Source organism: Chiroxiphia lanceolata, chromosome 27 (assembly GCF_009829145.1).
Source record: "Chiroxiphia lanceolata isolate bChiLan1 chromosome 27, bChiLan1.pri, whole genome shotgun sequence".
Taxonomy (NCBI): Eukaryota; Metazoa; Chordata; class Aves; order Passeriformes; family Pipridae; genus Chiroxiphia; species Chiroxiphia lanceolata.
In genome coordinates, this window is record NC_045663.1 from 5,755,698 (window position 1) to 5,777,171 (window position 21,474).

At 46.4% G+C, this 21,474-nt stretch overlaps 1 protein-coding gene across 1 annotated transcript in view; it reads left to right on the forward strand.

Moving 5' to 3' along the window:
- Positions 1-21,069, forward strand: part of MLLT1 (MLLT1 super elongation complex subunit) — a 32,609-nt gene extending 11,540 nt beyond the window's left edge. The window contains 14 exon segments of the mRNA XM_032712060.1: positions 209-213; positions 4,405-4,469; positions 4,472-4,518; positions 4,520-4,543; positions 6,249-6,374; positions 7,645-7,792; positions 7,795-7,834; positions 7,836-8,190; positions 13,018-13,105; positions 13,891-14,002; positions 15,209-15,308; positions 15,523-15,594; positions 16,181-16,252; positions 17,077-21,069. Coding sequence (XP_032567951.1) covers positions 209-213; positions 4,405-4,469; positions 4,472-4,518; positions 4,520-4,543; positions 6,249-6,374; positions 7,645-7,792; positions 7,795-7,834; positions 7,836-8,190; positions 13,018-13,105; positions 13,891-14,002; positions 15,209-15,308; positions 15,523-15,594; positions 16,181-16,252; positions 17,077-17,205 — 1,383 coding nt within the window. The 3' untranslated portion in view covers positions 17,206-21,069.
- Positions 21,070-21,474: the final 405 nt, after the last annotated feature.

The window sequence follows — 21,474 nt, forward strand, 5'->3', positions numbered from 1 at the left end:
GGGAGTGAAACGAGATCAGCTACAACTGGTGTCAGGACTGTGCCATCAGGAAGGGATTGGCCTGGGAAATGCTCCCAAGGAAGGTTGTGGCAAGAATTGGCCTGGGAAATGCTCCCAAGGAAGGTTGGAGAGCCTGTGTTTGCACAAGACGTTTGATTTTACACAAATTACTGTTCTTGGGGCAGGGTCTGCACAGGGTTGAGGAAAGGAGGAGTAGCTTTAACCTGTTGGTGTTGACTCTGTTGCTGAAAGTTGTGGACAGAGGAATAAAACTTGTCATTTGTCTGGCCTTTAAGGGAGGCATTTGTTGCTCACATTTTTTAGGTCTATTCTGCATTCCCCACCAAACCTGCAGCACTTCTGTGCTGCTGCTAAGGAGCGAATCTTTTTTTTTTTACCTTTTCCTGTCAGAAATTAATACGTATTATCAGTTTATCCATTCCTTTATCTAAGCAGGGCTTTCCTGGCCAAACCCCCCCTGGGCTGTGTGTGTTTCAGTAGCCATTCAGTGTAGGACTTCCATATGCTGAAAATGTGTGCGTGTGTATAAATATATATATGTGTGTGTATATATAAGATATATGTATATATAAGATGTATATATTAAAAATATGTATGTATATATAAGATGTATATGTTTAAAATATATATGTATATATAAGACGTGTATTAAAAAGATATAAAAATTATATATAAAATATATAAATAGATATTGGTATTAAATATAATCTATATAAAATATATAGAGATGTATAAAATATATAAATAGATGATTATATGAAAAGATATATAAATTTGTAGTGCCTGGCAAGGATGAGTTTGCAAACACAGTAGCTTTACTGGCCATGCAGCATCATGTCATCTATTTGTAAGAGTTAGGAGATTATTAAATGCTTGTCTTGGACTAGTGAGTACAAAAATATATCAGGAACACCTAATTTTCAAACGGAGAATTATTTCTGATGCAGGGAGAGTCCAAAATGCTGTTCCCTGTTGTTTCACTGAAGAATCACAGAAACGATAAAGGTGGTTCATGGTCTCCTGAGTGGAACACGAGGCCACTTGCTTCAAAAACTGAATCTTGGGCTATTCACTTTTAAATGTCCTCAGTTGGAAGCGGGCGGAAGACCAGTCAGACGGGTTGTACGAGCCTGGAAAGGGGGTTTCATTTATACAGACGTTCCGGATAAATGACTCTGTCAGGCTGGATCTATGGCAAAAGGGAAGTGGTGTTAGATGATATAGTTATTGAATAACCATGAGCCTGCTTCCTTGGTGTGCTAGATTTTTTTTGTAGATAATTTTGTTTTATGGCTTTCTAAAAGTGATTTATGAGCTTTATGCGCACGCTACCAGTGAAATCCTTTTGATTTGTGTTAAGTGGCAAAGGGCACACCCTGCCTTAAAAACAAGACAAGGAAATTTTAACAAAAGACTTTGAAAAATTCCTCCTCTTTACGAAGAAAAGTGCCAAAAGAACTTTAACCCATTACTTGAGAACTCAAAGGGAAAATGAAGCAGCTTCAGTGCTCGTAACAGCACAGTGGCGGTCGGTGCAGACAGGAAGCAGTAAAAATAAAACCTAATGTACCCTGCTTGGGAGATTGGAGGTGGAATAGGGGGATTCATGGGATGAAGGGAAGTTTACAGCAGCTGCAAATAAAAGCTTGGCCCTGGCTTTGTGATCCACACTCGTAGTTTACTTCTCTGGCATCCTGAGATTTAAGGGGCAGATGCAAAGTGAGGTTCTGAGGTGCGTTGCTGAGAGATCCCCCCTCCCTGTACCAGCTTAACCATTTCATGTCCAAATTGACCATTGGATTTTAAATCTGAATAGCTGATATCTACCAGTTAGAAATGGATGTGATGCATCCTTTTTAAAGCTCTTCTTGGGAGTAAGGCCCTTCAGGGAGCAACAAAATATCCAGAGAAAGTAAGGCTCTCCCCTGTTCAGTTTTACTGGTTGATGTCAAGGGTTGAATATCAGAAGGTGGAATCATCTAAGAGTAAAGCCTGGCTTGTGTGTGTAGTTGCTGCTCAATCAGGAGTAGGTAAAGGGATACTGTAGGACTGTCTGAACCAAAGTTTGTAGGGTGAGAAAGCACCTACACCAGGCTGCAGCCCCAAGCAGCAGGATTTGTGGATCCCAACATAGTATTTAGAAAGGCTTTGAAGTGTGGCACTGTGGATTCAAGCCCGGCTTTCCATTCGGCTTTCCATTCGAAGTTAGAAGATGGGTAGGTCCAGGTCAATTGAGAGAGATTTCCTTTGGTCTTCCACCCCCCTTCCCCCTTTGATGGTTGTTTGGAGGGAAGAACCTTTTAGGGAGGACCGGATGGATTAAGCTTTGGAGTGGCTTGAGCTGTAATCATTAGCTGGGCAGTAAGGGCAGTAAAGGAAAGAATGTTTATTTGCAGCTTTTTGCTTTGAGACTTTTGTGGTGGTTCTTTTAGGAGTGCTGTAATCTCAACTATTCACTTGGGGGGAGGTTGGGGGGTTCCTCATGGCCTGGGGGATACAAAGGGGATTTTAATGATCAGGACACTTGGCTGGGGCTCCTTCCCAGGGCAGGAGTTGGAGAAAAATCACATTGAAAAACCGCCTTAATTTTACAAAAATTCAACAGAGACACAATAAATATTTGGGAGCTTCTGTCCTTGTGAGTCTATACAAGAAATGGGATACCTAAGGTGAGAGGGAGAGGAATCTACTGCCTCTGCCCTGCTCAGAAAGCAAACAAATGCCAAAGCAGAGCTGGTAATGGGGTGGCAAAACAGCTTTTGACCAAAGCCTGCCTTTGCTAATATATTCAAGATCTATTTACTCTCTTGTAAACCAGGAAAAGCATTTTAGAAACCATTATTAGGCCACATTTGGGTTTCTATTCATCCTTCATTTCAGTTTATTAGACTTTGAGAGACCCTGTGCAGCTGCTGTTTGGACTGCAGTGAGCACACACGCAGAGCTCGCTAATGATTCTGTTAATGAGGATGGTCATGGAAGGGAGGGAAACGACAGGGCAGTGGATTTTGCAAGGGTTTTTTCTTTTTCTTCCCATTTATCTGTTTTAGTGGCCACTGAACACTTTGGGGAGACACTGAGCCCTTTTGGGAGGGTGTGGGTTCTTCAAGACTGTCCCAAGAGAAGCTCTGAAGACCTTGGTGTTGGTAGCCCGTTAATCTGAGACTCGATACCTGTTTGGGGGTTAGGACTAACCTTGACTCCCAGATAAGCTCAGGACGCTGATTTTGGTGTAAATCAGGTGTAGTTACCACCCTTTGTATTATGAGAGGTGTAGTTTGTCCAAGAAATGGCCTCTGCAGCAGGAGCAAACAGCAGGAATGGGGGTGGTCCGAAGCCGTTTGACGCTCTAACCTATTTTCAGCAAATCTAATGGAGCTCAGGCCGGGAGCCTGCGGCGTCTGTTCCCATCCAACAATGCAACTGCACCAGGAAATCGAGCTGCTGGATATGAATTCTGGAAAAGGCTGCTGTGCAGCTGCTTGATGTTGCGCAGTGAATGAGGCATGTGGGAAGCATTCATGGAAACACAGAGGGTACTGCCGGGCTCACCGGGCTTTGCAGGAGAGTCTCTCTTGCCACATTTACTTTCCAAGCTGGAATACAAGAGAACACCAGGCAGTGTCCTGTGGGTATTTGTAGCACACAAGCAGCCTGCAATATTTGCAGTTTGGGGGGGGGGGTGTGGTGGTAAAAAAAAAGGAGGAGGTTTGTTCCCATTCTGTGCTGCAGATGCAGCAGGTGGAACAGAAGCAATGAGGCGCAGATGATCCCCAATGTGCATACAAAAACTCGGGACTGCTTGGGTGAAAGTGCCCTTGGAAAAGTTCAAAAGCCTGGGATATCTTCCCATTCAGCCTCTGCAATATGCATATTGAAAAGGATTTTGCAAACCAAGTCGTCTTCTTCCCTGTTGTGTTTAATCTTTTCTTGGTACCCATAGAGATCTCGGGAGTTCAGAAGTTGTTCCTTCTCTAAAAAAAAGGATTATGCTTGTCTGTAATATTGATACTTAAAAGTGCTTCCCAAAGGAGATAGGATCTGAATTTTGGGGGAAAACAGAATAGTGGGTAGACCTTGTGAATCTGCTTTTCTGGGAAGGCTTGAACAGCTTTAAATAGACAATTTTCACTCAAAATCCATGCCTGTGTGTTACTTTTGCAGTGGGAAGCTTTATGCCTCAGTTCCTACTGAACACTGTGTTAACTTCAGGCACAAAATAGTTTCATTTCCAGCTCTCTGATCTCATGATGAAAAACTCCATGTATACAACACTTAGTGGTTTATTTGGGATTTTCAGGAGTGACTGTTTGGATCCTCAGCCTTACTCTGCTTGCCAAACTCCTTCCGGTCTCCCAAAGTCTTTCTTGTTTTTAGGAGGAGCCGAAAAAAGGTTTGTTTCACATATGACCTGTTTCCTAATTTGGAGGGAAACCCACCTGTGAACCATCTCGGTGGGAGAAACTGACTTTCAACAACCCCACCAAGGAATTCAGGCGCAAAACTCATTAGGGCTGGAGGGGTAAGTGGCCAGAGGGATTTGGGATCCTAAGAGGTCTGCTAACTGTGGAGTGAGCTTGTTTGCTCTGAATTTCTTTTTCAGGCTTCAAGCAGTTTTCTGTGTTCATCTAAAGGATGACCCAGCCAGCTTTCACTCCTGGTTATACAATTGCAGCACTTAAAGCAGAACAAACCCTTTGCTGGTGCGGTTGGTGACTCTTCATTTTTCAATTTAAATGTGACCATTAATATCAAAGCACTTAAAACCCCTCTGGAAATAGAGATCTGCTGTGGATGGTGAGGCTGTCCATCAGTTATCTGGGACCTTCCTGGTGCCAGGAGCTGGATCAGGACAGAAAAGCCAAGGAAAGGGAGAGACTTCAGCCTATTCCTTGCTCATTTTGTTTAGCTTAATCGTTAGGGCTTCCTGTCAATAAATGGTCCCTAAACCTGGGATCAGCTGCTTGTGGCTTAGATAATAAAAAATAATGAAAAATTATACAATGTAAAGTGAAAACAGGTGTGGGAGATAAAAATAGCTATACCCTTGAAGGCACAATAAGATATGAGCTCCTGCAGTGGATGAACCTTACCTCTGGAGAAAGTAGCATGCAGTGATAGACTAAAGGATGATCCTCAAATAACTACAATCTGAGCAAATTAGTGCAAGCCACAAAGTGCATGAAGTTTTTAACCAACCAGAGGATGTCAAGGCCAGGTTGGAAAGGGCTTGGAGCAACCTGGTCTATTGGAAGGTTGTCCTGCCCGTGGCGAGGGGGTGGAATGAGATGATATTTAAATTTAAGGTCCCTTCCAACCCAAAACCACATCCATAATTCTGCTGTATTCTGAGATACCCCTTATGCCGTAATGCACAATGTTCTGTTCAAGGTTTTATTCAGGATGGTCTCAATTGGTGGCAGGAATTTCTTCTGGAAAAGTCAGAAAGTTGTGGGGAAAATGGTCAGTAGTAGATCTCGGAGATCCCGGTATTCCACGCTGTTTCCAGTGCTTTCTCTGTACTGGGCCCAGGGAACAGGTGCTCACTTCAGCCCTAGGAGGGCTGGAAACATCATCTGCTTTCTAGGATTTTCACAGTAATTACTGTATTCCTTGTGTACTGAAGTATTTCAAACTGTGAACCACTTTTGATGCGTTTATCTAGTGGAAATTTTTCCACAGAATTATTCTGACAATATAGGGGAGGTAAGAAGGGAATTGTTCCACAGAGCTCAGTGCTGGTGTTTAAGACCTTGTCAAGGGAGAGACACAAGCCCTGCTCTTTTGTTTTTCTTTTTTTTTTAAATTTTTCTTTTTTCCCCTGAATTCACCTTCCCCTAAACCAGTGAAGTCTTGCTCATTCCTTCCAGATTTATCTCACTACCCTTTTTCAGGGTAAAAGCATTTACAACAGAACACACAAGTTTGTCCAGAGCTTTATTGCCTTCCCTGTGCTCAGAGTATTGGCATTCCCTTTGGGAAAGACACTTGATATTGCATGTTGCCTTTCATTTTTGGTGGGTTTAACATGCTCTGTTTGAGGAGTTGCCTTGAAACTGAGCCTTCCATAGACAATATCTTTTTATGGCCTTTAAGCAGGGGGGGAACCCTTCCAGAGATGAATAATGGTGTGTTAATTGAGCAAGAGGCTTAACATAATCATGTGTTAATAGTTAATAGTCCGTGAGACTTTCCTTAGACATAATTTCTCTCCTCTTTATCCCCAGGTAATGGTAATGCCAGAAGGAGCAGAAACTGTTTCAAGGCCAAGTCCCGACTATCCAATGTTACCCACAATACCTCTCTCTGCCTTCTCTGATCCCAAGAAGACCAAGCCCTCCCATGGGTCGAAGGTCAGTGCAGCACACTTTTGGGTCACCTTGAGGTGAAAACATCTTTCAGGGCTTGCTGCTGAGGGCTTGTTTAGCAGCTGTTTCTGGCTGCTTCCAATTCTGAAACCTTCTTGTACTCTGCAGCTCAGGAGCCAATGGTCTGGAACTTACCATAATTTAGGAGACTTTTTTGGATGATTTGATAGACTTCTCTCCAGGGAAGTTTTGAAAAGAAAATTACATGTCCAAGACTGGGAATTTTTGGTGAATTGTATCTTCCTCTAGATCTGCTGTAGCAGATAAAGGTGGATGGTATCCTCTCTGATTGTATCCCTGGTGCTGAGGATGAATTCTGTGGATGTTTCACTGTCTACCATGTCCAGCCCTGCTCTGAGTGCCTACATTTCTTTGCAGAAAGGCTGAGAGGAGAGTCAACCCTTCCTCTGTCCTTACAACTGCTCAAGGCAGTGCTGTACATAAAGAACATAAAATATGATGCACTTGGTCAAACTGGTGATTTCCAGATTTGATTGTTTGCATCCAGCAGTAGCCAGTTCCTGAGCCTTCTGAAGAACCTTAAGTTTGCTTTTTTTCACTTATGTACTGAAGCTATTTTTGTATAATTCTACATGGGAGAAACAATCCCCAGGCAATGGTATTTTGGAGCAGACTACATGCACTTTATCAGCCTGAGCAGTCTCAGATATTACAACAATTCATTTTTACACTGTAATTCAATTCTGATATCCATGTTCTTTGGGGCTCTAAACACTTCTGGCACTTCAGTCCTGCTTTCTGATGTTATGAAACGGAATGAAGATGGCTTACCTGTTAGTGGCTGATTTAATTTTGGTCAGGGCTGAAGGATTAAGAAACATAGAAGACATCAGAGAAATAAAGGGCTCTGACATGAGGTCTGGTGAAAATTGCCAGTAGCTAAAGAGACAATATTTTCCTGCTCCCTTCCTCCAGGTTTCCCTCAGAGGTTCGTGTGTGTTTTCATTCAGATTAAATGTGAACTAAACATCTGCAGGTGTTTCGAGACCTTTTATAGATCCTGGAAAGGAACAGGACCATGGTAAAGCAGATATTACAGTTCCCACTGTCCATTTGTGTCCATCAGCCTTAGGGAAGTGTAGATGTTTACCTGGGAGGTAGAGAAGCGCTGCAGGGATCAGTGGGTGGATATCTGCAGGAAACAACCATTTCCATGTGATTTATGAGGATGTGTTCTGTCCTTCTGTGCAGAGTTTCATATTCAACTTGCATGTTTTCTGTTGCTGAATTTTAGGAGGCAAACAAGGAAAGCAGCAAAGCATCCAAGCCACACAAAGTCACCAAGGAGCACAGAGAGAGGCCCAGGAAAGACTCTGAGAGCAAAAACTCTTCCAAAGACCTTGAGAGAGAACAAAACAAGCCTTTGAAGGACTCCTCCAGAAACCAACTGAGAACAAACTGCCTAAGGAGGAGAAGGCACCTCCAAAAGCCTGCTTTCAAGGAACCAAAACTGGCCGTGAAGGAGACCAAACTGGAAAACACTTCCCCAAAGGGGGGGCCACAGCCGGAGTTAAAGTCTTCCAGCAAGAGGCCCTCCAACGTGGAGTCACCAAAGCCTAGTGCCAAAAAACAAAAAAAGAGTAGCTCCAAAGGGGTGAAGAACATCCTGGGGACATCTCCCAGAACCTCGTCTTCCTCATATCCAGAGAAGAAACAAACCAAGGAGAAGATGAATGCCAAAGTGGAGAAGGTAAAATCCGAGAGCGAGGCCAAGGAGGTCAAAAAGCCTGTGGAAATGGAGGAGTCAAATTCAGAGGATGAAACTTCTTTCAAGTCAGAGGTGAGTAGGGATTTATCCTTTATCAGAGTTTGGAAAGGTGCTGTTAAATCCCTGCCTGAAGAGATGTTAAAAATATTCTCTCAGAGGAGATAGAGAAGCAGGTTGGTAAATGCTTAGCCTGGGTACCTCAATAAAACTCCTTTTGGAGAATCCTGTCGGTATTAATCATTCCCCCTACCTGGTTTACCTCCTGTTTCAGGTACCTGCTTTATTTAGAGTTATCTGCAGGCAAGAATTACCTAGAAGTCAGAGTTTAAGGTTCATCCCTCATTCATCCCTTGCAGTGACATTTACAGAGCTACAGTAGATATAGAGACTTTCTACCTACTTGTGATAACATAATGTTTTTGAATGTGGTCTTAATTCAGAAATGGAGGAAATAATTTCATTTTTGTACCCAACAGTATTAAAATGTGAATAAAACCCCTCTTCCTGACATGACCTGTAAGAAATGCGCTATTGGCTGAAGCTCAAAATACAACCACATGCCACCAAATCTAAATAAATTGTGTTGTAAAACATAAAACAAATTATGTTCTTGCGCTACTATTTTTAAAAGCTGTCTAAATATTTTTTTCCTTTTTACAACTAAGAACATTCCTCATCCTCTGTCTTCTAAAGAATATTTTCCAAAAGAAGGCAAAAAAAAATGTAGGAGGGGAAAGACACAACTTAAATCCAAACTCTTTTTGCTTGTATATTTAATATTTGCTACAAAGAAACCATATATCTTGTATAGGATTCTCAGGATAATGTCAACTGGAATTTTGGACTGCTTCCTCCTGACCACTTTTAGAAAGATTTGTTTTACTGGAACTAAATCTGTGTAGGGACAATTTGTATTAGGATTAATCAGCACTGCGATGCAGAAGTGCTGATGTATTTATATCAGGAAGGATTTTTTTCTGTGGGATTCCCACTGCAAGAGTTTATTGGGGAAGTGTTAATTCCAGTTACTCTGCAGAGAAATAACAACCCTGGAAGTGTTCCAGGCCAGATTGGGCTTGGAGCAGCCTGGTCTGGTGGAAGGTGTCCGTGCCCATGGCAGGGGGTGGAACAAGATGAGCCTTAAGGTCCCTTTTAACCCAAAGCATTGTGGGATTTTAGGATTTCGTTTCCCAGATGGATGAAATGTGTAGGTTGGGCATTAGAAGAGGCAGCTCCTCTCCACTTCTAGCTTTATACCTGAAGTGCAAACCCCTCATTTCAGTTCCAGATACACAGCCCTCACTGTGCTCTGGTGATCCCTGAGTGTCCTGTACTTCATTATTCCTTAGGTGTCATCCATCCCCTCACGATCCCAGGCAGCTGAAAGCTGATAGTGCTGCTCCAAGTGTCCCAGGAAACCACGGCCTGTGGCTCTGGGTCCACAGCCCTGTCCTGACCCCCTGAGCTCTCTGTGCCTCCGTGTCCTCCTTTGCACCAGCTCCTGTGTCTGTTGGATACTGGATAGAGGGATTGGAGTGCAGACCCGGGACAGGAGGGCAGGAATACTTGGAGTCATGGCAGCTGTCAGTCAGAGCTGCTTAGGTTTCTGTGGAACTGAAGCTGAGGGGCCCAACTCCCTAAAAGCAGCCTCTTGGAGTTCCTTTCTCACCCTGGGGGCTCTCCTTGCTCCCAGTGCTGCCGTTTTGCTCCGTGGTTTGTCCTGGCACAGCCGAGCCGTGTGTGAAGCCACTAAAGTGAAGGAGCAGCTGGAGGTGGACCAGGGCCCGGAAACTCTTAAATCAGCTTTGCTGCTGCAGCCAAGGGATTGTGCAACAACCTCCGAGGCTGCAACTCCATGAAGGCTCCAGGTTGACATCTTAAGGAACAGCCTTGCTCCTGGCCTGAGATCTCCAGGGTCTGCAGTGGGATAAAGGAATTTCTCATGCCATTTCAACTTTTTTTCAGCATTTACTTGTCCTTTCTCTTCTTTTTTTTTTTTTTTCCCTTTTTTTTTTCCTTCCCCCATCAAGTCCAGTTCCCTGAACTGGCCTCATACTTGGCTGCCTGAACGCTGACGAAAGGGAGAGGCTGGGATGAGAGGCAGGATTGCTTTTTTCCATTGTCGACGTGTGCTTTTGTCACATCCCAGTGACAGTCGCTGCAGCCGGAGCACACGGAGCATGTCCAGCTGGATCCTCCTCGTGCCTTAAAGAGCTTTATGGGGTTAATGGCAGAAGGAGAAACAGGATCCTTAGAACTTCCAACTTCTGCTTCTTGCATCCTGTTAAATCATTTTAAGGGAAGAGCTGCAGATTATCAGGAATGAGGGATGTAAGATTGTGGTAAGACACAGGAGCTGTGCTCCCTTAGCTTGAACATATTCACAGAATCCCAGAATGGTTTGGGTTGTGAGTGACCTTAAAGCTCATCCCATTCCACCCCCTGCCATGGGCAGGGACACCTTCCACTACCCAGGTTTCTCCAAGCCCCATCCAGCCTGGCCTTGGACACTTCCAGGGATGGGGCAGCCACAGCTGCTCTGGGCAACCTGTTCTCTCTACTCTCATGTTGTGATTTCTTTAAACAACCAGTGCTGCTGCAATATGCCAGTAGATCTGATATGGGAATTGTTAAATTATCCTCCTTTGCTCCTGAACCATTCCCAAGGATTGTAATACCCTTTTTGGCACATTTCCCCCTCTTCTTACAGTGGAATAAAGGAAACCCTTGCCAATACTTGGGTGATGGTGTGGCAGCAGGACCAGGGCAGAGATTGTCCCTCTGTGCTGGGCACTGGAGAGGCCACACCTCGAGTGCTGTGTCCAGTTCTGGGCCCCTCACCCCAGGAAAGACATTGAGGGGCTGGAGAGTGTCCAGAGAAGGGAACAGAGCTGGAGAAGGGTCTGGAGCACCAGGAGCAGCTGAGGGAGCTGAGGGGGCTCAACCTGGAGAAAGGGAGGCTCAGAGGGGACCTTCTCAGTCTCCTGAGACAGGAGGGGGGGAGCCAGGGGGGGAGATGGGTCTGGCTCTGCTCCCAGGGAACAAGGGACAGGACAAGAGGAAACGGCCTCAAGCTGTGCCAGGGGAGGTTGAGGTTGGACATCAGGAGGAATTTCTTCTTGGAAAGGGTGGTCAGCCATTGGAAGGTGCTGCCCAAGGAGATTTGGAGTCCCCATCCCTGGAGGTGTCCAGGGAACGACTGGACGTGGCACTCAGTGCTCTGGGCTGGATGACAAGGTGGGGGATCAGTCACAGGTTGGACTGGATAACCTTGGAGGTCTCTTCCAACATAAATGATTCTGGGATTCTGTGATAAATTACAGGGAAAGCTGGTATTGGGATAGAAAGTCCTGCTGCCACTTACACTTACTAGTGCCCAGAGCTGCTGATGTGCCTCTTTCTACCTTTCATGTTGTTTTTATAGCATTAACCTTTCCTGTGAGAAAGCTGATTGATCAATGAGAATGTGTGATTCTTCAATAGGATCAGGATTTGGTAGTGGAAGTAACAGACAGATTCCTGGGAATGAAGCAGTGAAATTGAAACGCTAATTCCATAGAATTAATTTAAAAAAAAGGCAAGATATTACAGTACGTTGAGAATCTTTAGAACCTGATAAGTACCACCCCCCCCCCCATGCTTTTAAGGGATTTCAGGAGCCGTTTTGGGGCCGAAGGCGTTGCCGTGGCCTCTGCTGTCCCCTGGCGGCCCCTCAAGGTAACGCAGGTGGTCGCTGTACAGTGTCTGATTTAATATGGATTTACGATTAACAGCACATGGAGCACCCAAACTCCCTGTCTGGATGCTGCTGTTTTCAATAGTTCATTTTCCTCTTCATTCCCTCTTACTGCACAGGATGTTCCTGGCATTTCTGACCAATGTTGACAGAGGAGTTGGGTTCACAAGAGTTTATTTAGCTGGTCACTGGGATGTTTCACAATCAAATTGAAGTTGGTGTAAAAACAACTGGTTTGAGAGTATAATAATAATTCAGAAGTAATTTGGAGTCAATTGAGCTAGTTAGAATAGACATCTCTTCCTGCCTATGAGGAAAGGCTGAGAGAATTGGGATTGTCCAGCCTGGAGAAGAGAAGGCTTTGGGGTGACTTAATTGTGGCCTTCCAGGAACTGAAGGGAGCCTACAAGGAAGGTGGAGAGAGGCTATTTACAAGTGTCTGGAGTAACAGGACAAGGGGGAATGGCTTCAAACTGACAGAGAGTATATTTAGATGGGATATTGAGAAAAAATTCTTTATTGTGAGGGTGGGGAGGCCCTGGCACAGGTTGCCCAGAGCAGCTGTGGCTACCGCATCCCTGGAAATGTCCAAGGCCAGGTTGGACGGGACTTGGAGCCACCTGGGCTAGTGGGGGGTGTCCCTGCCCATGGCAGGGGATGGAATGAGATGATTTTTAAGGTCCCTTCCAACCCAAACCATTCCATGGCTATGATTCCATGTTCAGTGACCAGTCCAAGGTGTTCAGAGGAAAGTTGGTGGGTACAATAAATACATGTTTTAAGAGGGCTTTGATAAAGACGGCTTTGTTCTGGGTTCTGTGCTGATCATCTTTCCACTTCATAGTAAGGGGTTTTCACTTAAACATTTTTCAGCTGCTGTATTTCATCACTTGAGGGTATTTGGAACGGGTGGCTTGCAGGGTTTTGGGGGGAGCCCTTGATGCTGCTCCCAGGAGTGCTGAGCTGCATCCTGCCAAACTTTCTTAAATGTTGGTTTTATTTTATTCCCCTCACACTTCTGTAATCCCAAGAACTGCATTCAGTGCTGTGTGATGTTGTAGAGTGCTCCAATTCTCCTGTTCTCACTGTGCTTTGTGCTCTGGTTTTCTGGATTAGAAAGATTAAGATTCTTTTTCTTTTATTCCCTTTTATGGGGGGTAAAGTCTGTCCAGTCCAGCCCTTCCAACTCCAGCTCCAGCTCCGACTCCAGCTCTGACTCTGATTTCGAGCCGTCTCAGAACCACAGTCAAGGTGTGTTGCAAGAAATAACAATTTGTTAAAACCTCCCTTGCGTAACCTTAAAAGGCTCAAGAGAATTAAATCTGCTTTTTCAGTACTCTCGGTAAGGTTCATACAGTTCCTTGCATGCAGCCATGTGTTGGAGCTGTGATGCTTCAGCAAGAAAAGGCAATAATATCACAACATAAACATGAACAAGTATTTTTCTTCTTTTGGCAGCTAATTTATGACTAGGGAATCCCTGTGGATTTGGTTCTTTCCCTGTTGGCTTTGGTTTCTGCCTCGGTTTATAAATGTGTTGCTGCTGCCTGATCTGTAAAGTCACCAGAACAGTTCTCCAACCTCATCTATGTTTTATTAAAAATTATAAATGTGCCATTCATCACTTTGCAAGTGTGGAATAGCTCCTTTCTCAGATTCCTCCACTGATAACCCAGAGAGATAAACTGTGGCAATAGTAGCTGTTCTAACTGTAGCAAAAGCTCTGTTGCTACAAATACTGTCTCAAGTGGCATTTGAATCAGCCCCAAACACATGAAAAAATGTGTCTTTTTGTTTTCATTTGGGAAGGGAGTGGGAGGATTTGGGGGGAGGGAGTTGTAAAGTTTGCCAGCTCTGCTTTAGCTTCGAACCTGGGACACAGTGTCCTTTACCAACAGCTTTGTGCAAAGCGATACAACCAGTGACATCTCACTGGGAAATCTGGGATGTATCTCAGTAATTATCCCAGTTTGGAGCTGGGATGGAGTTGCTACATGGGTCCTGGTGCTGAATTCCTGTCTCCCCTGTGCCCCCAGGCCCCCTGCGCTCCATGGTGGAGGATCTGCAGTCGGAGGAGTCAGATGATGACGACAGTTCCTCTGGGGAGGAGGCAGCAGTCAAAGCAAACCCAGTCAGCCGGGATTCCAGGTGGTAACAAATCCGGAAGAAAGATGTTTGTTTGGCTTTTTGCCCTCTTGTGTTTGGTATTTTTGGGTGCCCTCCTCCATTTAGAGAGAGGAATCAAAGGATGGAGCTGTGTGTGAGAGGGCAGGGAGGGCAGATGTGTGGTCACTTAGCGCGGGGTGGGGACACAGGGCTGGTGAGACCAGAGTGGGGTGAGGAGCTCAAAGAGAGGAAGGCACTGGGGAGTGCTGGGCTGGGCTGGCAACTGTTAGTGAGTGAACCCCTTCAAACACTCACCTCATTGTCACCCTCAGATCTCTGCTGAGCTGAATGGGTGTGACACCTTTGATCTGCAGGGATTCGACGTGTGTGCTGCTCTAGCTGCTGGTGACAGACAGAGCAGAAGAGTCAGTCTGTGCCCACCATGTGTACTGACAGTTCTACTCCCCTCCTCTGGGACTCAGCTACAGCTGTTTCCTGCTTCAATCCTTGCGAATAGTTGAATTTCATCCTTCTCCCCTCAGGAAATGCTGTTATAGCCAAAACCCAGAGTCTCAGGCTGAATGTTTTAACCCAAATGCTTGGCCCACGTAGCAGCTGCAAATTTCAAGTGATGCTGGTGTTCACCAAAACAAATATCCACTATTGCACTTTGTCATCATCAGCTAAACAGGAATGGAGAGACTTGGGAGGGTGTTTTTTTAGACAGTTTTCCAAGCTCATCACAGGTAGGATACCTGCCATGGTACATCTGTGGGGCCACAAGAAGAATGAGAATAAATAGAGAATAAATAGGAAATCTCAAAGGTCACACCAGCAACACTAAGAGCATTTTTGTGCTCAGTATTGCTGAGCCTGCTGTACAGGTACTCGGTGATCTTGGGATGAATTCCTGAAAGGAACAGTTGCTGCTTGTGAAAATCAAATGGTGCTGAATTGTTCTAGGGAATGTGTGTATGACAGAGTTGAACTAACTATTGGCTGTAATGTAACTAAAACTCCCTGCTCTGCCTGCCCAGGGAATGGGAGATGACATCAGCTGGGAAAACTGGGATTCTTGGAATCACAGACTGACCGATTCTCCCAGACAACGGAGCAGTCTGTGATAAAGTAGAGAATAATAAAGAATGATAATAAGAGAATGCTAAAGAAGCTCTGTGGGGTTCAGGTGGCAGTTGGGTGAGGTTCCTGTTCCCTGGGGATGCTCATTCTCTGCTGGTGGTTTTCCAGACTGAGCCTCAGTGACAGTGACAGTGACAACAGCGCCGACTCCTGCCCGCCCAGCCGAGAGCCACCCCCCGGGCAGAAGCTGCCCCCAACAAACAACAAGGTATGACATCCTATGACATCCCCCTCCCCACACAACCCTGCTTTCTGCCCGCCTGCTTCCTGCACTGTTCTCTCTTGAACCAAAGTTTCCCTATTTCACTGTGCTCCTCAGACAGGTCATTTCTCCCTGTTCAGTGCTCTGTGCCCAAACCATGACACCACCCTGGTGTCTGAGCTGATTTTGTCCCTAATGTTAGGGATTTTTTTACCCTCAGGCATCTGGAAGGAAAAGCCCAGAGTCTTGTAACAAGCCAGAGAAGATCCTGAAGAAGGGAACGTATGACAAGGTGTGTCATGTGGAGAGGGACCTTATTGGATAGGGACTTTCCACATGTAGTAACAGGACAAGGAGGAATGACCTTAAGCTGCAGGGAGGCAGGTTTAGATTGGATATTAGGAAGAAATTCTTCCCTGGGAGGGTGGTGAGGCCCTGGCACAGGTTGCCCAGAGAAGCTGTGACTGCACCGTCCCTGGAATTGCCCAAGGCCAGGTTGAAGCAACCTGGGATAGGGGAAGGTATCCTTGCCCATGGCAGGAGGTAGGAATGGGAAGAGCTTTAAGATCCCTCCCAACCCAAACCATTCTATGATTCCATGATTCTGTGAGTTAAATGAGTTCAGCTTTGCTGATGCAGACCTATTGTTGGCTGCCTAAATAAAATTAAAATTTAAAAAAAAGGCAAACCAAACCAGTCTTATATTAAAACAATTAACATGTTGAGCGTATAAACAATCCTGCCTTTCCCACTGTAGGGAAAAATTTGGAATAGGAGCATTCCTGAAAGGACCTCAAGTTCCTCTGATCCTCACTAGGGAAGTCCCTTGGGCAGCCTTCAAACACCCCACATGTGTCACTGTTTCTGTTCCTGCACAGGCCTACACAGATGAGCTGGTGGAGCTCCACAGGCGACTCATGGCACTCCGGGAGCGCAACGTGCTACAGCAGGTACAGATCCCTGACACCTGCTCTTCCCTGGGAATCTGTGTGTCCAAGAGTCTCAGTCAGACCCCTGGGATGCTTGACCCTTCCTGAGAAGGTCTGCTTTGCTTTGAAAGCAGAGATATGGAGGAAAAAATATAAAAATCAGCTGTGGATGTGATGCTTTTGTTGGAAAAGATACAGGAGTGTGATGTGGGCATCTTCACTCTCCATCCTGGCAGTGGTCCCAGAGCTGGGAACTCCTGGTCTGACTGACAGCTTGGTCTGACTGATAGCTTCCTCCTGAGGGGAGGCAGAGGGACAGACACTGAGCTCTGCTCTGGGACCAGGGACAGGACCCAGGGAACGGCTTGAACTGTGCTGGAGGGTTGGGATGGATCTCAGGGAAAGGTTCTTCCCCCACAGGGTGCTGGGGGACTGCCCAGGCTCCCCAGGCCAGTGGGCACGACCCCAAGGCTGCCAGAGCTCCAGGAGCGTTTGGACAACGCTCTGAGGGACAGGGTGGGATTGTTGGGGTGTCTGGGCAGGGCCAGGGGTTGGACTGGATGATCCCTGTGGGTCCCTTCCAACTCAGGATATTCCATGATTCTGTGGTTAAAAGGAAAGAAATATGCCCACATCACTGTCCAGACTGAGCTAGTCAGGCATGTAGGAGGAGCTATTTTGCTTTTTTGGGAGAGAATTCCCTTCCTGTTGCGAGACATCCTCATCTCTGAGGCTGTCCCAAAGGGATGGGAGAGGACTGGGTGGGTTCTGCATACCTGCTGTCTCTGTTGTGCCTACCCCTGGTGAGGTCTCTGTACATCCTTCCTGTCCCCTTTCCTGCCCAGATCGTGAATCTCATTGAGGAAACCGGGCATTTCAACGTCACCAACACAACCTTTGACTTTGACCTCTTCTCCCTGGATGAGACGACCGTCCGCAAGCTGCAGAGCTACCTGGAGGCGGTGGCCACATGACGCTTGGCCTGAGGGAAGCAGGCTGCTCTGAAAACAGAAACCCCCTTCATTGGTACCAGGAAAACCCATGGAACTAGGCCTTCTTATCCTCCTGCCTCCCCCAAAGCACTGCCTTAGAGAACAACCATGCTCTAGGAACGCTCAGCCAGCTGCACTTTCTCGTAGGCTTCAAACCAGCGCCCGTCTTGCTGAGTCTGCCCTCCCTGGCTTCGTGTGGAGGCTGGACCAGGCCCCAGGCAGAGCAGACGAGCTGCACTTCGCTGCACAAACCTTTTTTGGTTTTTACTTCAAGCAACTCATGTTTCAAGAGCACATTTTCAGGTGTCTCTGAGATCCGAGGAAGTGTGGATGATGTTTTTTCCATCACCAAACCTCGGGAGCAGCCCCTGTGTGTCCTGATCCCTGCAACTCTGCCAAACCAGATTGGCTTTTACAAAGAGACTGGTGACAGAGGAGGCTTCCCAGGATCCTGCTGGTCTACTGCAGAGGAGAGGGGATGGATTCCAGTTGGGAATTGCCAGTGGTCCTGCCACGGTTCAGTCCAGAGCACTGCTGTAACTCAGCTCCCAGTGGGAACAGGACCCCCAGCTCCCTGTGCTCGCTGAAGAGGCCTCTGGAATCTGCTGTCTCCCAGTGGGGTTTGGAGATGTTTGTTGATCTGAGCTCCTAAACAAAGTCCCACTCCTTTCAGTCTGCTTTAACTGTAATAGGACTCCAAAACTGTAAGCTGTATATTTTATATATATATTATATATATGTATGTACTGTATGTATAAGAAGGGCCTAGTTGGGTCTTATGATCTTAAGGGTGTGTTTTTCTGTTGTTTTTTTTAATGGCTCTGGCAGGAGAAGGCGCTTAATAAGATTTGACTCGTTTGTTAGTTGCCTCTTGTGGATAATTTGTAGTGTAAGGAAGCTGGACAGCAACCTCCACATATCCCACGCTCCAGAAGGGGCTCACCCCTCGTCTTTTCCATTTGTCAGTGTTGGATAACTTTGCCAAAACATGTGATTTGGTTTTGTCCTGTGTTCTCAAAGAGGAATCTCCTACAGTGGCCCCAATAGTAGTTGCTGTACTTTGGGAAAACCAAAACAAGGGAGAACTTGGTCTTTGGACACACCTGGGAGATGCTGATGTAAAAACACAAGTGGAGTCAGGTTTGTTTCCTCCTCCCTCTGCCGCCCCTCTGCCTGTGCAGGAAAAGGCAGGAAACATAAACACTAATCCAGAACCTCTCCTATATTTCTAGTCAAACTAGTATTGACCTCCAAGTGTTGTCCAGGTGGATGTGCAGGAATCCCGCTGCCTCCATCAAAGCTATGTTATGCTCCTGGTCCCTAAAATTCAGTATTTTCCAAGGAATTGCTCATTTTTCCAAGGGGGGGGGTGTAAAGCTTTTGCCAAACGGGGCACAGGCAGCGAGGGAGCAGGGGTGATCCCGGGGGGGTTGCACCGTTCCAGGTTTGCTGTCCCTTGTTTTGGGTTATCCCCCTTTCTTTATCATGGAAATGTTGCAACTAATCAACTGAAGTGGCAATATGATGATAAGCTTGTTTGAGTTGGGTCATGTTGACCTGATTCCCATTAATTTTGTCGTTCTACCACCTTTCATGTGTTGTTGTGTGTGTGTACACACACACACACACACACACACACACATATATATATGTAAAAATTCAAGCTCATGCCAGGTGCAAACCCTGTCACACCAGTGATCTCAGCTGTTTTCTTTCTTGATGGACGATGCCAAGCCTGGATAGGAGCCCTGAGGAGGTGGAGGACAGTGAGAAGAGCGGGAGCTGGGATGTGCCGTGGTGGAGGACGGTGACCACAGACCCTGTGGTGGGTACTTGCGAACCCCTCATGTCTCTGTTGGATCTGTGGCACAGCTTTGTGCCCCACACTGGGCTCCCTGGCACTGCCATGGAAGGGGGGGTTGGTGGCACTGTCCTGTCCCCAAAGCAGAGGAGCAGCCGTGGTGGCTTCAGATCTCTTTGCTGACTCTCTCCAGCGGGGTTTGGCGCTCCCACAGCTCTGTGTCGCAGCACTTCTGGGACTATCCATGGCCTCCAGAGGTGCCCCATGGGGGACCAGAGGTGCCACCTCCCTCCTGCCCCTTCTCAGTCAACATCCACATGGTCACCCAGCTCCCAGCCAGTCCAAGAACACGTGGGAGCGTGTTCCTGAATGTGGCTGGAAGCGCCCAGGGCTCGCGGCCACGGCATCGTCCTGTCCTGGAAGTGACTTTCTTGATGAAATCTGCTGAGCATTGAGAGGGCTTTGGTTTGGTTTTCATAAGAAGTATTTTACACGTGGATTTTTTTAGACTGTTTATAATTCCCCCTGAGAACCCGAGGTAGGATTGTCCCCCAGCAATAGTTCTCCATTGTGTGCACATGCTGATTTGTTACTAAAAAGGTTTCTTGCAAGTACTTAGTTGTTCTACAGTTGTTGTTTTTTGGGGTATGTAGTAGCGTTGGGGAGCACAGGAGGAATGACTCTACAAGCAAAGGATGGTCAGATTTGGGCCTCATCTTGTGTCCCCTTGGAGTTCCCTGTGTAGATTCCCTATAGGCTGGCTGAACGCTGTGCTGAACAGGCCGTGTACAGGTTTTTGTGGATAAAGTGTTTGTTCTTGTGTCACTCTTGAGAGCATGGATGGATTATTGTACTCTAGGAAGGAGGGGGCAGTGCTGCTGCAGGCATTGCTTCAGGTCCTCGAGGATGTGTCGTAGCTTGCGTTGTTAAAAAAAAGGAAAAAAAAAAAAAAGAAAATCCCAAATTGACTTGTAGCCATAATGGTTTTTCCAAGGAAAACAGGCAGGACTCTGTTACTTTTCCATGTCCTTCATCATGTTGCTGGTGGCACAAATAGGTGCTGCTCAGCCCTGAAGGCTTCCAGAGTTGCTGTGACTTGATTCGTGTTGGAGGTGAGATCAGGACTCAGCTCCTCGTCGTCCTTGGCCGTCAGATCCAAGGGCAGAAGAGGGGCCGGGAGCGTTGTCCTGGGTCCTGGTCTGCTGTGTATTAAGCCTTGAGGCTTTCATTACTGACATGTATTAAAAGAGGAAAAATTAAAAAAAGAGGAAAGGAAAGAAGGCTGGAGCCAAAGTCTAGCCGGAGTCTGGGAGCTGTAGGTAGCGCGGCCGGCTGCGGTCAGGCTGAATCCATGGAAGTGCAATGACTCTGCCACCCGTGGGATTGCTGGGTGCAGTGGGAGCATCAGAACCAGCCAAGCAATTGATGCAACAATCCAGAAGCAGGTTTTTTTGTCAGATCTTGGAATGTGTTTGATGGTGAGAGAGGTTGGAACGTCCCTTCTGGAGGTGCCCGAGTCGCTCTGGTTCCACGGATTTTCCATTGGGGATGCACTGGAGCCCCTTGTGCTCGGATGAGGCTCCTTTCTGCTCACCCAGGGGTGATGCTGTGGCCACCCCTGGTGCACCTGGACAGGTATTAGTGCTCAAAAGGACCCAAATCATTCGGTGTGGCTTCCCTGGGGCATGAAATAGCCATCAAAAACTGACAAGATGAGTTTGCACTCCTAAAGAAAAAAATGTAAGTACTTCAACTTCTAGAGAATTTTTAATTGTATTTCTGCCTAGAGCCGAGGTATTAAATACCTCGTCACTTGAGGATTTTAAAAGTTGTGTTGGGAGATGAGTTCTTCACTCAGCTGTAAGAAATGCAGCTGGCCCAAGACTAACTGCAAGATTTAAAAAACAAATAAAAAAAAAACAAAACTCATGTTTGTAATACGTTACAGGATTGTTGGTCCTGAATTTTAAACTTTTTGTTAAATTTGTGGAACTATGGAGGAATTTTCTAGAAAAAGTGAAATAAAGTAAGATGGAAAAGTAAAACTTCAAGTGGTTTTTGGTTGCTGTGTTGCTTCTCCAGGGATGACACTGTGGCACCTCCTCATGGAAAATGTTTCCCATTAGGAGCACCAAAGCTGGTGATGCCCTTGGCTGCAGGGGGAGGTGAAAAGCTAAGGAAAAGGGAATCGTTTTAAGGACAGGACGGTGGGGGAAGGCTCTGATGTCCCTTAATACATTGGACTTTACGTTGGTTCATGTGAGGGGAAACAGGCCAGAGCAGGAGAGGTGCAAGTGCTCCCCATCTGCTCCCACGGGATTTGGGGGAGTCTCCACTGCTCCCAGAACATGCCCGACCTTGTCCCAAGCCCAAAACAGAGCCCAGAGCTCTGGCACAGGTTCCTCAGCACAGGGTAAGGGTGAGACCTTCCATCCCCTTCCCACTGTGGG